Source organism: Budorcas taxicolor, chromosome 10, assembly GCF_023091745.1.
Source record: "Budorcas taxicolor isolate Tak-1 chromosome 10, Takin1.1, whole genome shotgun sequence".
NCBI lineage: Eukaryota > Metazoa > Chordata > Mammalia > Artiodactyla > Bovidae > Budorcas > Budorcas taxicolor.
In genome coordinates this window covers 69,718,261-69,736,361 of record NC_068919.1, presented here as the reverse complement: position 1 = coordinate 69,736,361, position 18,101 = coordinate 69,718,261, and the positions used below count along the sequence as shown (strand labels likewise).

General features: G+C 41.9%; 1 protein-coding gene across 1 annotated transcript in view; it reads right to left on the bottom strand.

Annotated features, from left to right (window-relative positions):
- The window catches only part of DAAM1 (dishevelled associated activator of morphogenesis 1), a 127,173-nt gene extending 110,255 nt beyond the window's left edge, over positions 1–16,918 (bottom strand). Inside the window, exon 1 of the mRNA XM_052646284.1 lies at positions 16,689–16,918. Within this exon, the coding sequence (XP_052502244.1) occupies positions 16,689–16,918 (230 nt within the window). The remainder of the gene's footprint in view (positions 1–16,688) is intronic.
- Between the last annotated feature and the right edge of the window lie 1,183 nt (positions 16,919–18,101).

The following is an 18,101-nucleotide window of genomic DNA, read 5'->3' as shown; positions in this document are numbered from 1 at the left end:
TGTCAACTGTGTCCCCAGGCTGACAGTACCAGTCCTGAGAGCACTCAATGCAGTAAGCCTCATCCACTGCTGGTGGCAGATGAAATCTGGTTCAACATTTCCAAAGGGCAATTTACCAAGGACTTAAAATGGTCACAATTTTTGACCGAGAGTTTCTACTTCTGGAAATATATTCTAAGGATATATTTAAAGATACGGTCAAAGGTGTTTTCACAAAAATTATCAAATCATGATCTTTAACAGCAAATAAACAAGGGCATAGAATAGATGCTAGTGATAGAGAACTATGTAAAGAGTAAATAAGTTATGGTACAACTAGTTGGTAGACCACAATCCAGTCCTTTGAAACAGAATATTTAATACAAGGATATATCATACAGCACAGGGGATATAGCCAATATTTTATAAAAACTATGAAAGGAATATAATCTATAAAAATTCTGAATCACTGTTATATACCACAACTAATACTGCAAATCTACTATAACTTAAAAAATTTTAAAGTATGTTTAATGACATGCAAATACTTAGAATATATGAAATAAAGAATTAGGTAGGCATACACTGTCTATGTACAAAAAAGAAATATATATATTTAATTATATACATATATATATTTATAAATATATATATATAGGAGCACAGGGCAAGGACAAGAGAAATACACCAAAATATGAGCTGCAGTTAGCTCATGTCAGCTGTATGGATTACTTTTAAAAAACCCAAAAAGTCTTGTATTCTCCAGTTGTTCTCACAATTAAGATATACTACTTTCATAATTGATAAAACAGGATAAGATTTTTTTAAACCACTTTATATGACTATTTATGTGACAGAGGAGGGGAATATGTGAATACAAAAATGTTCCTATCAAAAACTTCTAAGTTATGGTGATCTACATACCAGCTTCTCAAACTATCTCTGGTGAAGGATGGTTTTCTCACCAAACTGTTACAAACATATTTTTGTAAAATATGGTACAATATTTCAGCAATGTCAAATTGCTCTAAGGCTCCCTCAAAGACTCCTTGGAAAGAAAGTTATGACCAACCTAGATAGCATATTCAAAAGCAGAGACATTACTTTGCCAACAAAGGTCCATCTAGTCCAGGCTATGGTTTTTCCAGTGGTCATGTATGGATGTGAGAGTTGGACTGTGAAGAAAGCTGAGTGCTGAAGAATTGATGCTTTTGAACTGTGGTGTTGGAGAAGAGTCTTGAGAGTCCCTTGGACTGCAAGGAGATCCAACCAGTCCATTCTAAAGGAGATCAGCCCTGGGTGTTCTTTGGAAGGAATGATGCTAAAGCTGAAATTCCAATACTTTGGCCACCTGATGCGAAGAGTTGACTCATTGGAAAAGACCCTGATCCTGGGAGGGATTGGGGGCAGGAGGAGAAGGGAACAAGAGAGGATGAGATGGCTGGATGGCATCACCGACTCGATGGATATGAATTTGAGTGAACTCTGGGAGTTGGTGATTGACAGGGAGGCCTGGCGTGCTGCAATTCATGGGGTTGCAAAGAGTCGGACACAACTAGCGACTGAACTGAACTCGCTCAAAGTGTGCAATTCTTGCACTTTGTTAACCAGCACGGGTAGGCAGCAATGGCACTGATGTACACCAGGAGATGGGAAATGACTTATTAAACTGTTAGTGTTCATGTTTGTCTCTTGTGTGTGTCTTCAGGGTAGGAATCACATCCCATTCAAGTGTCCTACATACCCTACCACTCCCAGTCCATAAACTGAAGACAGTTCGGAGGCTCCTGTCCAGGTCTGACTATACACACATGTGTGTATGAGGGACTGTGGGAGGCAGTGTTCAGGCTATTCAGAGACAAGGTTAAGAAACAAAAGCAGGTGAAGACCAACTCATGAAGGGCCACAGGACCAGGCTCAGCCCTCAAGTTCACTGGCAGGCAGTCTTGCTAACCTACCCATTTGAACACAATCTTGGCCCTGTTAGCATTTTGAGATCTCCACGATGGACAATCAACAGGTAAGGTAATTCATGGTCTGGGTCGGTCTTTCTTTCCCCACTGAAAAGTCAACTCCATAGGGGATAGTGCCCATGGTGTGTGCTGCGCCTCACATGGATAGGAGGGCAACCACTGTATTTGAGAAATGAATAAAGAGGGCAGTTACTTTACTTGAGCATTTTACAAGTTGTTTCACTTAAACCTAAATTATGTCAATAATACATTCTGGCGATATTGAAGAGGGGCGCAGAGGAAACATTAAGATCTAAAAAAAGTCTGTCCAAAGCATTTTTCAAGTAAAAAAAAAATGCCAACAGTTCTATAAACAAAAGAATATTAAGGAGTCTTGGCTAGTTTCTAAGATGAGTAATAAGATATAGCGCCTATTACATCTAAGGACTTAGTTGAAGTCATTTTAATAAGGACAAATACTGCCTTTGATAGGTGATTTGTGTTTAAAAGTCTCAGTAAAACCCAAAGACCAAGTTTTTATGCTGGCTCCTCTGTGGAAAGAAAAAGGGATGAAAGTAAGAGAAAATGCCTTTAGAGAGCTTATTTGATTTGAAGAAAGCAGGGGGGGTGGAAATCACGCAAAGTAAAACATACTTACTAATTTTGATTAGTATTATAGGGGATGCCAGAAGAAAATGAAAGAAAATGGTGGTGATGGTGTTGGTGGGAGGGGACAGCTACTTTAGCAACTGTGATCTGAGAGGGGGCATTTAAACTGAGGCCTGATGGATAAATGGGACCAGCTCTGTAATGTGTCAGGGAAGAGGACTCCAGGCTGCAAGAGTGTGAGCAGATACCCAAGGCACGTGGAGACCTTGGCACATTTGAGTCAGGAAGGAAGATAAGTGGGGCTGGAGCATAGTGGGTAACAGGAGTGCCGCTGGGAGAGACTAGGCTGCAAGGGGCAGGGGCCCAGACCCTAGGGCTTCGCACAGCAGAGTCAGGGGTCTGGGATTTATTCTCAGCACATCATAAATCCGACTTGTCATTTAGCTCTGTGGTGTCTCCTGGATGTGGTCCAACCTCCTGGGCTGGCCCACAGGACCCTCCATGGCCTGCCATTGCCTCCTCTATTTCTACCTCTCCTCCCACATTCTGAACGCTGTGCACCCCACGCCCAGCCCACTGTCCACAGCAGCAGTTTCACCTTCAAGCCCATCTCTCCACAGTCCCATTAGCCTAGCTGTTCTCTTCCTTCTTTACCTATTCTCCACTTAACAGTCACGACCTAATCCAGTACTGCTACTTTTACGAGTCTTAAATGTCCCAGAGGCAATCACACATTTCTTTACACACCCCCAGCATCATATACATAGTTGAGTCTTTTTCTGTTGTTGCTTTTTTAAAAAATTCATGTCTGTTTCCCCCATGAAACTATGAGATCCTGAAGACAGGGACCAAGTTTCGTTCAGTCCCTGGCACACAGTATATTCGCAATGTTTGTCGAATGCAAAAGCACAAATGCCTAAGTGAACAGATGGTCTCATCTCTGAACTTCAGTAGGGTGCGACTGGGTGTTCTTCCCACAGTTGCCTCTAGATCTGCTTTTCACCACTGCTGAAGTATTGGAAGGCAATCAGATCACCAAGTGCTTTTTAGCTACTTGTCAAGATTTTTTATGCTGACAGTAGCCCCACAAACAGACTTCATCCTCGGGGGGAGGTGTTTACAGCTTCCTTCGGGTAAGAAATTTCTCTCTGGCTGAACTAGCTGGTACTTGGTTTTTCTCCCCATCCTCAAGTAAGCTCCACTGGAAACAGACCTGCTGATAGAATCTTACAGACATTTTCCACACGCCTTACTTTCAGTGAACACTTCACCGAAGATGTATGCACTTACTCAGCTCTCATACATGAACCTCGTCAACAGGCCAGACTCATCGTGAGGTGTTCAAGAAACAGATGAAAAACCCTCAGAGATCAGGGAGGTCACACCTAGTTGGGACATATAGAGAGCAGTGAAGTCGGTCTTTCTGTCTACTGAAGAGAAAATGTGCAGTTAATGAAACCAGGGATCTGTGTTTGTACATCTTGGCCCCCTTTTAATCAGATCAGCCTGAGGGAAAGGACTAATTCCACCATTTCAGCTGGGCCCTCAACCAGAACACATCTTCTCATCTTAGCTTCTGGCACTGCTGCAGAGGGGAAGAGGGCACTTCTGGGACATCCAATGTACAATCCATCGATAACATTACAGATGACTATTGCTATGCCATGCACAAGGAAGCAATTAAAAAGCTACTTAAGATTCTGGAGCAGGTGCATTTTGCTTAGCAAAGAATCAGAAATGCAATCCATCTGTGGCCTAGCTCAGAGTCATTTGTACTGTTCTTTACCAAAACAAACAAAACTCTCCATGTGATAACAGGCAAAAAATGAGGGCCAAATTTTCAGGAATGTTGATGATGATTATGATGACTGAAAAAAACAAAACCACTAGAGAACAAAAACAGTCCACAAGAAAACCTCCTTCAGTAGTTTTCCTTTGATAATGCCAAGTCACAATACACACGTAACATGGAAAGTGTTTTCCACGAAGCTGTGCATGAATAGTACCCAACATATGGGGGAAACTGGAAGGTCATGTTGACAAATAGATTTACACTGTTACACACATCATTCTGGGCTTCCCCGGTAGCTCAGGTGGTAAAGAATCTGCCTGCAATGTGGGAGACGCGGGTTCAATCTCTGGGTCAGGAAGATCCCCTGGAGAAGGGAATGCAACCCACTGCAGTATTTTTGCCTAAAGAGTTCCATGGACAAAGGAGTGTGGTGAACTGCAGTCTACGAGGTCACAAAGAGTCAGACATGACTGAGCAACTAATACTTTCACACTTTCATACATCATTCTAACTGGCTCATCAGGACATGTGCCACACATTTATAAGATGGCTGAGGTTACCACTAGCTAAGTTACCAACGTTTTCCTCTAATCAAAGTGGTCACAAGGGAAATAGCTTACCTGCTCAAGGAAGGGAAAAAAAGGAGATGGTGAGCTCCTGTCTTCCATCAACTTGGTTAAACAGTTGAGAGTGTCTGCATGCACACATGAAACACAGTGGAGACTATGTATTTGAGCCCCATGTCTATTATTTTAATCAAGAGGGACAGTATTTCACATTTAATTCTCCAATTAGTCTTTCCCCAATAAAATATTGTCATTGTTTATTACAAATGGTTTCTGGAATTTCAGAAACAATGTCACAGGCATAAAAAAAAGGACAAGAAAAAATGAAATTATGCCCCAAGAGCATTTTAAAGAGAAAAGTTAAGAAAACCCTCAGTTTTAATCATCGAACCTATTATTTTCAGAGCTGCAGTTTACCTCACATTTTGCAGAGGGCCCTAACATATGACTTGGGTTTCAGCAACATGTTAATGTTAACCCAGATTCTCTTATCAACAAGAATGTGAAAGGGAAAAATGGCTTTGCTTCTTCCCTTGGCCATCTCTCTCCTCTCTCACATTCCTCATGTCTGGTTTCATTTCCCAAGAACACCAGATGCCAAGTACTATTTGGAGCTTTAAAAAATAATGAGAGGCAGTCTAAAGGTTGTAGGAGAAACCTTTGAGAGAGAATGTGTTTTCCCTGTAAGTTTCAACATCCTCTGCACCAGGAAACGGAAAGGGTGTTTCTAGTGTGTCCAGTGGAGGGACAGCCCTTCCCACACACTTGGTCCCAAAAGGATGTTCTAATAGGCCACTTCTTGGATGGCTCCTGGAAATTCACCCAGCAGTCAGTCCTCCCAGTGACTTTTCTGAGACAAGAGAAGAACAATGAGGGCACCCTACCATGGATGGAGAAACCACAATCCAAACATTCAAATACGGCACAGGGAGCCTGAAAATTCTTCCTGTCCACTGGGTAAGCAGGGCAGCAGAAGCCAGCACATTCCCTCCTCTGTTTGCCTGCATCAGCATAGGTGTTGGGGTGGGGGTGGTGGGGGGCGGTAGTAATTGCAAAGTGGAAGCCAGAACCAGTCCCCTTCCTTCCCTACTTCCTCCCGAGATAAGGGAGGAAGGAACCCAAATGAAGTCCATGCACACCCTCAAGCCAGACCAAGCTTCAACCAGCACATAATTAACAGCCTTATTCCAGGCCCAAGCCATGGACTCCTGCCAGAAAACCACCCCTCTTCGTGTAAAGAGCAAAGGGAAGGACCTCCAGGTCTTCACCCTGAAAAGCTGGCAGTAACTACTCTGTCATGACTCAATACTTTAACCATGGGTTAGAGCATAAATCCCTAAAGCCCATATAACACATATCTCAAGCTAGGAAGTTTGTGCTGGTCACGTGGCAGAAACTAGTCTGGAAGCCAGGACATCTCGTCTAGATCATCTGGGAGAAGAGCCAAACCAAGTGTCATAAGAGCTCCCCATCAAACAAAGCACAGCCTCGGTGGAGGGCCTGTGCCCGTGGGCCTGCTGACCTGTCGCTAGTCTGTGAGTGGAGTCAATAAACAAATTTAAATCCAAGCTGTAAGAAATGCAAATCATTTTCCAGCCATGAGTTTCTATCTCCCTGCCTCTCAGGGACCCACTTAGAGTCTATAAAGACAAATTTAAATGTAGGGGTTATACACAAGAAGCTACAACTCAACAGCCAGCTTTATCACATCAAAGCTCTCTACTATTCCATGAGGCCAAGTTTTGCTTTCAGCGAATATGTAGAAGAATGCAACTTTCCTAAATCACCTAGCAGCTCTTTCAGCAACAGGATGACAGTAAGCTATCACTGTCACCAGAAAGAGTACTTGTGCATTTCAGGACACCAGCAATCACCTGCTGTCTATATGCTCTGGTCCTCTGCTGATCCAACTGAAATAACCCCCAAAGGTCAGAGTCCTCACCACTACAGGTCAATCTTGTTATTTAGTTGCTCAGTCATGTCCACCTCTTTGGGACCCCATGGCCTATAGCCCGCCAGGCTCCTCTGTTCATGGAATTTCCCAGGCAAGAATACTGGAGTCGGTTGCCATTTCCTTTTCCAGGGGATCTTTCTGACGTAAGGATTGAACCAGCATCTCCTGCATTGGCAGGTGGTTTCTTTACTGCTGAGCCACCAGGGAAGCCCCACAGGTCAGCAAAGAACCTCTTAATGTGTCTCCCCACTGAAATGATCATACTTTAGGTAGTTATGGTTTCAGACTTTCTCAAACAAGTAGCCAACCCTTTGGTGCCATCTACACAGAAAATGCAAATGACATTAAAAAAAGACACCGTGCTAAAAGAACAACAATACTAGGCATTTTTGGAAACAACTGAAATAATTCCAGTAAATTTTGAGAGAGAAGAGGGTGGATAGATATATACAGTTGACTCTTGGACAACAAACGGGTGAGGGGCTCTGATCCTCCACTCTGTCGAAATTCCAAGTGTTATTTACAGTCGGCCCTCTGTATACTCGGCTCCCCCTGCATCCACAGTTCTGCACACGAGCATCCAACTAACTGCAGATCATCTTAACACTGTAGTATTTACTGCTTAAACAACTCCATGGACAAGTAGACCTGCGCAGTTCAAACCTGTGTTGTTTGAGGGTCAACTGCATTTGGTTTGAACAATTATGTTTTCCAAATCTTCAAGCAAAGTTTCATGTGATTTAGAGAGGATAAACTAGGGGTACTCTAAGCCAAGAATTCATGACACATCCTCTCAGTAATGTTAAGTCCTTTTCCCCAGCGAAGCTGTAAGATGTGGTCCTCTGGAAAAGTGACTATTGCTACTGACCCTCATAGCCCCAAACCAGACGCTGTTCAATATCACTCCTTCTCAAACTACATTTTACCATCAAGGCCAAGTATGGGTATAATTTTTATTTCTATATAAACCTTCATGGAAAATAACATCTCTTGGCATCGTAGGGAAACTACAGGTCTCTGGACTAAAAATTAAGAAATAAAAACTCGCCTAAAGGGTTTACATGTTTTCATGTTTCCTGAAAGCAAATCTGAAAACTCACTGATTACATTTCGTCTTTTCATGTTCTTCTAACTACTTTTATGCCAAGATCACAAGTGCTACAAGAGGAAATAAAACAAAACACCATGCAGAACAAAAGTTCTTGGTTAAAATTAGCCTCACTCTCTGTTAACTATTAAGAAACTCTCATCTTTTTCATGGTAAACGTAGCTTTCCAGTTAGGGGAAAACATTTGGCAGATACAATATGACAGGCAGCTGTGGAGGCATGACCTGGGTTCAGATACCAGCTCAAACACTTTTTTTGGTGAGTGACTTTAAAAAAGACTTCAGCATCCTGAAGCCCTCTATAAATGTTTGATGGATTTTAAATGGACATCACAAAAGGAAGTGAGAACTACATTAAAAAGTTGGAAAGTGGGTTTATATTTGTTAGCTACTGTTTGGTGGAAATATGTTAACCAGATTCCTCTCCCTGACATTCCTGTGTGTATCAGCAGAACAAATTCCTGGAATGAGATGGATTTAATCTCTATAGGGTAGTTGTCACCACTAAATCAAGCGCTCTGCAGGTTAGTCAGCTTATCTGCAAATTGTGGGAAAGTCTCTGAGGGTTTGGGGGCTGCGTAGAAAAGGCATTAAAAAAATTAGCCCTCTTGTATATTTTGAAGCACTCAACAGGTTTAATATTTCAATCTAACCACATACACAAAAGTTACCACACAGCACACCCAGCTGAGTCACTGCAACGATGCTGACATTTACAACACTGACCTGATTCCTCTTCACATTTTCTTCAGTCACTGATCTCATCTATTTATGATTCTACTTGCGACATCTGAAGGCAGCCTGTCGGCCCAGGTAAGTCATTGTGAACTGGTCACCAAGGTAGAAAATCTACTGCAAGCACCTGGGAAGAATGGCTTTCCCAGTGTTGTCTCAGAAAGAACATTCTGAACAAGTGTGAACACAGCCACAGTTTGCCACTATAGGTGTGAAAAATGTTTATGGAAAGCTAAGTACACGGTGATTCTTGGGTTCCCGATTACAGTGTGGTGAGCTGTTTACTAGATAGATGTTGAGTCTCTCCACACCCCTGCTGCTCTGAGGGGCTCATTTTGGGCCAGGCCAGCACCACACCTATGCTCCGGCTGTTCCTAATGAGTCCTGTTCATGATGAGGAGACAGCAGCCACCCAGAAACAACGAATCAGATGATGGAATCACATTATGAAAACTGAAACTCCCTTCAAAAGAAGTACCCTACCCTTCATAAAAATTCTACCTATAAATTTTACATAATAATTCTTCAAGAGAGGTTTATGGAAAGATGATCATAAAAGCTTCCATGGAAGGCAAGTTCAGGTGTAGAAAGAAGATAGTAAAGAGGCACTCTGGCCTCCAAGTGTTCAGGTCTTGTGTGGTTCTGGTGTGTGTGTGTGCATGTGTGTGTTAGTCACTCAATCATGTCCAATTGTTTGAAACCCCCTGGGCTGTATGTAGTCCGCCAGGCTCCTCCATCCATGGGATTTCCCAGGCAAGAACACTGGAGTGGGTTGCCATTTCCTTTTCCAGGGGATCTTCCCAACCCAGGGAACGAACCTGGGTCTCCTGCACTGCAGGCAGATTTTTTACCATCTGAGCCACCAGGGAAGCCTGGCTCTGGTGAGTGTTGTTCTTAAATCAGAACTGCCCAGCCCTTTGAGAGACACGCATGCTTCTAACAATGAGAAGTAAAGGCAGGAATTTCATGTCAGCCTATGAAACTAATGTCCAAAGACACAGTACTCAAAACACCTAGAGAAAAAAAGCTTTGACACAGATTTCCCCAGTCTCCCTTCATGATAGGAACCTCCAAAAGCACTTAGATGTACAACCTTCCAAAATCAGAACAAACATTTTTTTATGACTGGGGTGGGAACAAGGCAGGTGAGGGAGAAGACCAGTTTAAAAAAAAAGGGGGGGGGCGGGCAACAAAAAACCCTCTGCCCAACAATGGGCCATCTAATAATCAGAGAAGGGGGAAATCAATTGTATCATGATCTGGCGATATCTATTGTTGTTTCAAATGCACTTGCCCATTGATCCACAACTAAGAAGTCCTAGATTCCATCCCTTCATTTCAGTTCAGTCACTCAGTCATGCCCAACTCTTGGCGACCCCATGGACTGCAGCACTGCACCTAGATTCCACATGTAGGAATTAACCTACCGAGATACTTACACACAACACAGAGAAATATTAACAAGAATGTTCACTGTAACATTATGACAGAAAGAAAACAGGGTTCATTACTTGTAATAGAGAATATCTAATATCCTTCAAAGGGGGATTATTTCAATAAATGTTGGAGCATCCACAGTATAAATCACTGGTTCTCATACTCTGATACCCAGGCTTTATACTACACCAATCATATGAAACTCTCCAGCACTGGGGGCTTGGGTAATTTTTCAAATTTCACAGGTGATTCCAACATGCAGGCAATTTTGAGAACTAGTATTATAGAATCTGGCTTCCCTTGTAGCTCAGACAGTGAAGAATCTGCCTGCAATGCAGGAGACCGGGGTTTGGTCCCTAGGTAAGGAAGGGTCCCTGGGTAAGGAAGAGGCCCTGGAGAAGGAAATGGCAACCCACACCAGCATTCTTGCCTAGAGAATTCATTCATGGACAGACCATGGGGTCACAAAGAGTCGGACATGACTGAGCAACTAACACACACATTATAGAATCCTATGCCTGGTTTCAAAGAATTTGCTAGGTCCACAAATACTGACAGGGAAATATCTAACTTATTCAGAGTGGGGAAAAAAGAAATTAAGTTGAATAATACACATACATCACCATTTATGTCAAAACTGCGTTTGTGGCTACACATAAGCACATATGCATACACACATACGCCTCTAACCCTACATATGTGAATGCATAGAAATGCTTCCAGAATTGGAAGTATTAATCTTAAAGTAGCTGAAGTATTTAGCCAAATGCTTGGCATATAGAAGATGCTCAATAAATGGTGGCTATTACTTTCACACGTGTCCAAGTTTGGGGGAGCCTACTTGGAATAGTTTCATGTGGATAATGAACTCATAAATGCATCAAGCAAATTCAAGTTTTCTATTAAAAGTAGAAAGTCTGCAAGACTTCTCAATAAAACTCCATCAAAATTTTAAGTATACACCTGAATAACTTGTTAACAGTTATACCTATTCTTTTATTAAAAATCACAACTTGCTTTCTGCATACCTTCAACCCATGCCCCAAAATGAGACAGCTTCATTGTCAACATTATATTGATTTGGAGTCGTTCTATGTCAGCCAACAAATCTGAAAATGTCAATGTATTGCTAGATGCAACTTTGATGAACACATAGCAGAAGAATATTCCCAAGCCTGCAAGCACCAGCTATAGGAATAACAACGTTACAAATTAAAAAAAAAAAAAAAAGTTTTGCTATCAATTCTGCAGACTGCAAGAGGAAACTGGAGAATTTCTGGTTCACTAAAGTCATTATGCTGAAACTTCATTTGGTCACAGGGCTGGTTAGAAGAGAGGGTGGGAAGTTCTATTATTTGTTCCTTTTATTTGCCTCTGTTGCAATTATACTTCTATTGTAGATTGGAAATCACAAGGTATCACAAATACAGCCAGGAGACTTCAGAAGGAAGAAAACTTAGTACTTGGTATGTTTTTAAGATGCAATCAAATATACTTTAAATTTTTTTTAAAGGTAATAAATTCAGTACGATTTTCAAAATTCTTTTCTACTTTTAGGTACTTTGAAAAGGTATACATATTCCATATTTACTTGGGTGCCGAATATTTGGCTACAACAACTTTAAAGTTGGTTTCTGGAAATATTCTCTCAAGGACATGTTTCTGAGGTTCCACTTTTAAAAAGTGAAATGGCTGGGGTCCTTCTTATCGATCAATGAAAAATGGAATCACATTGCTTGTAGAACCAAATGAAAACATGGTGACCGTATGAATGTATAAGGCAAGAGATGGTCTTTCCAGGACCACATTAAGATTTTATCAAGGAATGTTATGAAACTGAGGTCTGTATGCTGACAACAGTCCTCTAAGATAAGATTTTATTTCCTGGTCACACTTTCCAAAAGTTTATGTCATTGAAACCTGAGTTCTTCAAATATCACTAAATATGATTCATTGCAAACAGCTGGGAAGAAAATAAATCATTCTGAAGAACAGCAAAATGATTACCAGTATACTAGTATCATTCCCAGGGAAATAAAGTTACCATTACTTTGGAAGCAAATGCCTACTGTAAAAGTGAAAGTAAAATGGATTTTTCTGAGGTCATTAGAAGACACTAAAATGTAAGCATGCACAGCTCACAGACAATGATGACAAGGTCTGAACAAATCAGCATCCATCAATATGACATGCCTATCAAGCTTTGGGAAAATGGCAAAGACAAGAGACACTTATTCTGATATCTGTTAATAGGCTGCTCTGGCAACTGAGTTCCAAGTCACTTCCAGAAATCTCAGCTGGCCTGGGAGAACTGGATAATGATGCCATTTCTGGGTGCTAAGAAGCCATCCAAAAGCAGAGCCTTGAAGAAGTACAAAGACAAGGAACACGCTCTCAGAAAACCAGTGTTTTCCCTTCAATATGCACTTCAGAACAGTCTAACCTGTACACAAAGCAATGAAGAGAGACCTTGAGGATGAGGGAAAAGGTAAAGTGAGAGCTAAGTAGGAATATACCAAGGACACAAGAGCACATGTGCTGGTGAGTGAACTGATGAATACATATCACTTCTTTTCATTAAAACAAAGCTAAAAGTCAACCCAAATAGAAATTACCAGCAGCTACAATAGAGTGTGTCTTCTTACTTTCTCTCTGTGTGATAAATATCCTTGGGAAGTTATGCACATAGCCAAATAAACAATTCTGAAACTGTAGGAGTCAAGCAAATAGTGAGGAAAGTTCCTTATTAAATTTTCATCATTAGTTACTATACATGGATGACCACACTCCTGATTTAAACCCAGGACAAAAAGACAGTTCTCCTACCATCATCAAAAGGAAAGTGTGAAGGAAGTTGATACCATCCAATATGCCCCCGCCACCCAACTCTGTAATTTTCTGCATAATTAGGTGAAAGTAGTAATTGTTTTATTGGGTAATTTAAGAAGACTAGACACTAGAGACTGCTTCTCTTGCAAAATTTGTTCTCAATTAAATAACAAGAAGAGCTCTGTTTTAAACTGTTACTTCTTCTCAAGTACCAAGCCTGGAGTAGTTGGACTGAGGTTAATATTTGGACTTCATAGTCTGTAAAATAATACTAAACAGCCAAAAGATATCATATGGTTAAATACGGGAAGCTATCACTAAAAGACTGGTTAAAAGATTTAGAGTACCTCTCAATGTAATGAAATACATTACAGCCATTAAAAAGAATGAGCCATCTGTCTGATGTTCAGAGGTATAAAATATATTAAATAAAAAGTCTGATTTGCATAATAACTATAGTGAGTGGGAGTGAAGTCACTCAGTCGTGTCCGACTCTATGCGACCCCATGGACACCAGGCTCCTCCGTCCATGGGATTTTCTAGGCAAGAGTACTGGAGTGGGTTGCCATTTCCTTCTCCAGGGAACTTCCCGACCCAGGGATGGAACCCAGTTCTCCCACATTGTAGACAGACGCTTTACCGTCTGAGCCACCAGGGAAGTCTTATAATAACTATGGTATATCATAAACATAGGAAGGCTATGCTTATTTAAACATGCACATGATAAAATAGCTGATACAAAAGCCCAAATGAAGAGTAGCTCTTTGGAGAATAAAATGAAGACTGGAGAAGAAGAGGGCTTGCTTGTATTTGAAAAGTGAAAGTCACTGAGTTGTGTCTGACTCTTTGTGACCCCATGGACTAGGGGTCCATTCTCCAGGCCAGAATACTGGAGTGGGCAGCCGTTTGCTCCTCCAGGGGATCTTCCCAACCCAGGGATTGAACCCAGGTCTCCCGCATTGCAGGCAGACATGTGTCTGACTCTGCAACCCCATAGACTGCAGAACGCCAGACTATCCTGTCCAGCACCAACTCCCTGAGTTCACTCAAACTCATATCCATCGAGTCAGTGATGCCATCCAACCATCTCATCCTCTGTTGTCCCCTTCTCCTGACTTCAATCTTGTCCAGCATCAGGGTCTTTTCAAACGAGTCAGTTCTTTGCATCAGGTGGCCAAAATACTGGAGTTTCAGCTTTAGCATTAGTCCTTCCAATGAATATTCAGGACTGATTTCCTTCAGGATGGACTCATTGGATCTCCTTGCCATTCAAAGGACTCCCAAGAGACTTCTGCAACACCACAGTTCAAAAGCATCAGTGCTTCGGTACTCAGCTTTCTTTATAGTCCAACTCTCACACACATTCATGACTACTGGAAAAACCATAGCTTTCACTAGATAGACCTTTGCTGGCAAAGTAATGTCTCTGCTTTTTAATATGCTATCAAGGTTGGTCATAATTTTTCTTCCAAGGAGCAGGTGTCTTTTAATTTCATGGCTGCAGTCACCATCTGCAGTGATTTTGGAGCCCAGAAAAATAAAGTTTGTCACTCTTGCCACTGTTTCTCCATATATTTGCCATGAAGTGATGGGACCAGATGCCATGATCTTCCTTTTCTGAATGTTGAGCTTTAAGCCACCTTTTTCAATCTCCTCTTTCACTTTCATCAAGAGGCTCTTTAGTTCTTCACTTTCTGCCATCAGGGTGATGTCATCTGCAAATCTGAGATTATTGGTATTTCTCCCGGCAATCTTGATTCCAGCCTGTGCTTCATCCAGCCCAGCATTTCTCATGATGTACTCTGCATATAAGTTAAATAAGCAGGGTGACAATATACAGCCTTGACATACTCCTTTTCCTATTTGGAACAAGTCTGTTGTTCCATGTCCAGTTCTAACTGTTGCTTCCTGACCTGCATACAGATTTCTCAAGAGGCAGGTCAGGTGGTCTGGTATTCCCATCTCTTTCAGAATCTTCCACAGTTTATTGGGATCCACACTGTCAAAGGCTTTGGCATAGTCAATAAGGCAGAAATAGATGTTTTTCTGGAGCTCTCTCTCTTTTTCAATGATCCCACGGATGTTGGCAATTTGATCTCTGGTTCCTCTGCCTTTTCTAAAACCAGCTTAGTGAAAGTTCACTGTTCACGTACTGGTGAAGCCTGGCTTGGAGAATTTGGGGCATTACTTCACTAGCATATGAGATGAGCACAACTGTGCAGTAATTTGAACATTCTTTGGTGTTGCCTTTCTTTGGGATTGGAATGAAAACTGACCTTTTCCAGTCCTGTGGCCACTGCTGAGTTTTCCAAATTTGCTGGCATATTGAGTGAAGTACTTTCACAGCATCATCTTTTAGGATTTGAGATAGCTCAACTGGAATTCCATCACCTCCGCTAGCTTTGTTCATAGTGATGCTTCCTAAGGCCCACCTGACTTTGCATCCCAGGATGTCTGGCTCTGGGTGAGTGACCACACCATCGTGGTTATCTGGGTCATGACGATCTTTTTTGTATAGTTCTGTGTATTCTTGCCACCTCTTCTGAATATCTTCTGCTTCTGTTAGGTCCATATCATTTCTGTCCTTTTTTGTGCCCATCTTTGCATGAAATGTTCCCTTGGTATCTCCAATTTTCTTGAAGAGATCTCTAGTCTTTCCCATTCTATTGTTTGGGACCACAGCCCATTGTCAATGAATATCTATGCTCTGGCCCTGGCTCACAGAGTGCTTTCATTTCTGCACTTTTTCACTTTACCACACCCACCCCTACAATTGTTAGTTCTCCAAATGAAAACAATCTGTTCAACTGTAAAACATCAATATGAACAATGGCTTTTTTCCTTTAAACTTATAATTAATTTAGAATGGTGGGGGGAGTGAAGGGGAAACTATCAAAGAGAAGACTGTATCTCATCACCATAGCAACAGAATGCATAGCTATTCACTTTTACCAAAATTGTATAATTGAGAATCTTCTTTAAGATTTTTTATAATCTTCAGGATTTTCTGGTTTTGTTTTTTTTTTTTTTTTTGCTACAAAAATAAATATTGCTACCTTTATCTTTAGAACATATACTCCCTAGACAGCAGGTCCAGAAACATTATATAAAAAACTAAAAGTGTCTAATTAAGGAATTTTTTGTTAGGTATTTATTGGCAAGTTTGACCCAAACGGAAAGAATTTGCTTAGTAATACAAAACTCCACCTCCTAAAGCTCAGTTCTAAAACTATGGAAAGAGCAGTACAGTGTATCCTGTTACATTCATGGCTTCTGACCAACCTTAAATAAGCAAGCAAATACAGTAATGGAAAGAATAAACTACAAAAGGCCACCAATGGAAGCATAATAGCCAATCCCCAAAAAATGAAGGCAAACATTGGTAAGTTTTTAAAGAAAGATGAGAAAATTAATGCCAAAACAAGAGGTTGTTGGTATTTAGTGCTAAGTCAAGTCCAATTCCCTTGAGACCCCATGGACTGTAAGCCCGCCAGGTCCCTCTGTCCATTGGACTTCCCAGGCAAGGAAACAGGAGGCAGTACAACACCAAAAGAGATCTAAAAATAGTCCAGAAAGTTAGGCTTCACATTTCCAGGGAGCATTCGATTTACTTGAAGACATAACAGAAAAACGTTCAACCCTTACTTACACACGACTGCTACATATATGCCATCACCTTTCCCCTACACTCAGTGTCTTTTTTTTTCCCTCCTAAAATCATCACTTACCTTATCTTACACTCTCCATTCCATGAAAATAATCCACCAAGACAGTCTGTTTTTGTTAGATCTCCCTCCTCCTCATCAGCAGTAACCAGAGCTGTGGCCAGTGTTCTTGCTAACCTGGCTACTGGCTCCTCCGTGGTTCCTCCCCTTCCACCACCCCACCTCACTGGGTGGTGGCAAGTGTGAGGGAAGAGCCAAGTCATTTGTGGAAAAACATGCTGGTTAACAACCATACTTGCTCATACTGGAAAAGTCATAGGACAGAGATGCCCATAGATAATCAACCTACACACACACACACACGTTAAACTGGTTTTGCCTCACAGACAATTCACAAGCAGTCAAGACTCACCCCCTCCCCACACAGGTACACACCAACCCCAAATTCACAATTCTGCATGTGTGATCACTTATACATTTTCATCCATTCATTCATGGGCCAACGGTGTGCCCAATTCCTTGTTGTGGGTTGGGATATGAGCGTGAACAAAGCAGATGTGGACCTTGCCCTCGCAGAGCTGGTCCACTGGCACCTGACCCCTGGCTGTTCAAGCCATTGCCACATTTCAGACTCTGGCTCAGAGAAGACAGATGGGGAGTGAGTGGAGGGAGGGGTCAGTTTGTCAGCCTATCTTCAGGATAAATATTTTGCTTGCTTCAAATAGCAATTCACTTTTACTGGAAACTTTCATGTTTCCTGAAATATGGAGCACCCAGGAGAGGAGGGAGTAGGAAGTAGAGGGTGATGTGTATGTTCCTGAGGAACAGGGGACAAAGAGCTACCCCTGGAGGGCTAATGTTCAGAACTTCTAATAAGACCCTGGACTCCCACTTCCCCCATGAAAGATTAACTGCTATGGGAGTCACACTACCCACAACTACAAAAATATATCAAACTGAGAAAATGAAATTCCTGGTGAGGTGAGCCCTACTAACCACCCCACCTTGTTCCAGACAGTAGTGCAGGAAGAGGAAACCCAAGCCACGTTCAGGGGTCTTGCTGAGATGCAGAGTCAAAGTTGGGGGAGGTCGAGACAACTAGAACTCTGGAAATCTGCCAAGGGGTCCTCTCAAAGCTTCAGCTGAGGACTGCTTTGCACATGGACCTAGGATCCACACAGGGACTGCGAATGATTTGCATTCCCATCAGCCTCACAAGACAGAGCTCAGACTACCTAAAACAACATTTTGGGGGAGTCACCAAAATGGTCCTAGGTTCAGGCTGCTCTGGAAAAAGCTTGACAGCAACCTTAAAAGGGTCATTGAGGAACTTAACTGTGTGCCAGAACAAAGGCCAACACTCTTCAAAGGAAGCCCTTCAGGCAGGGAGAAATTGATATCAGACAGAAATGTGGATCCGCATGGAGCATCGAAGAATGCCGGAAATGGACAGCCTGGGGGCAAACAGAAAACCAG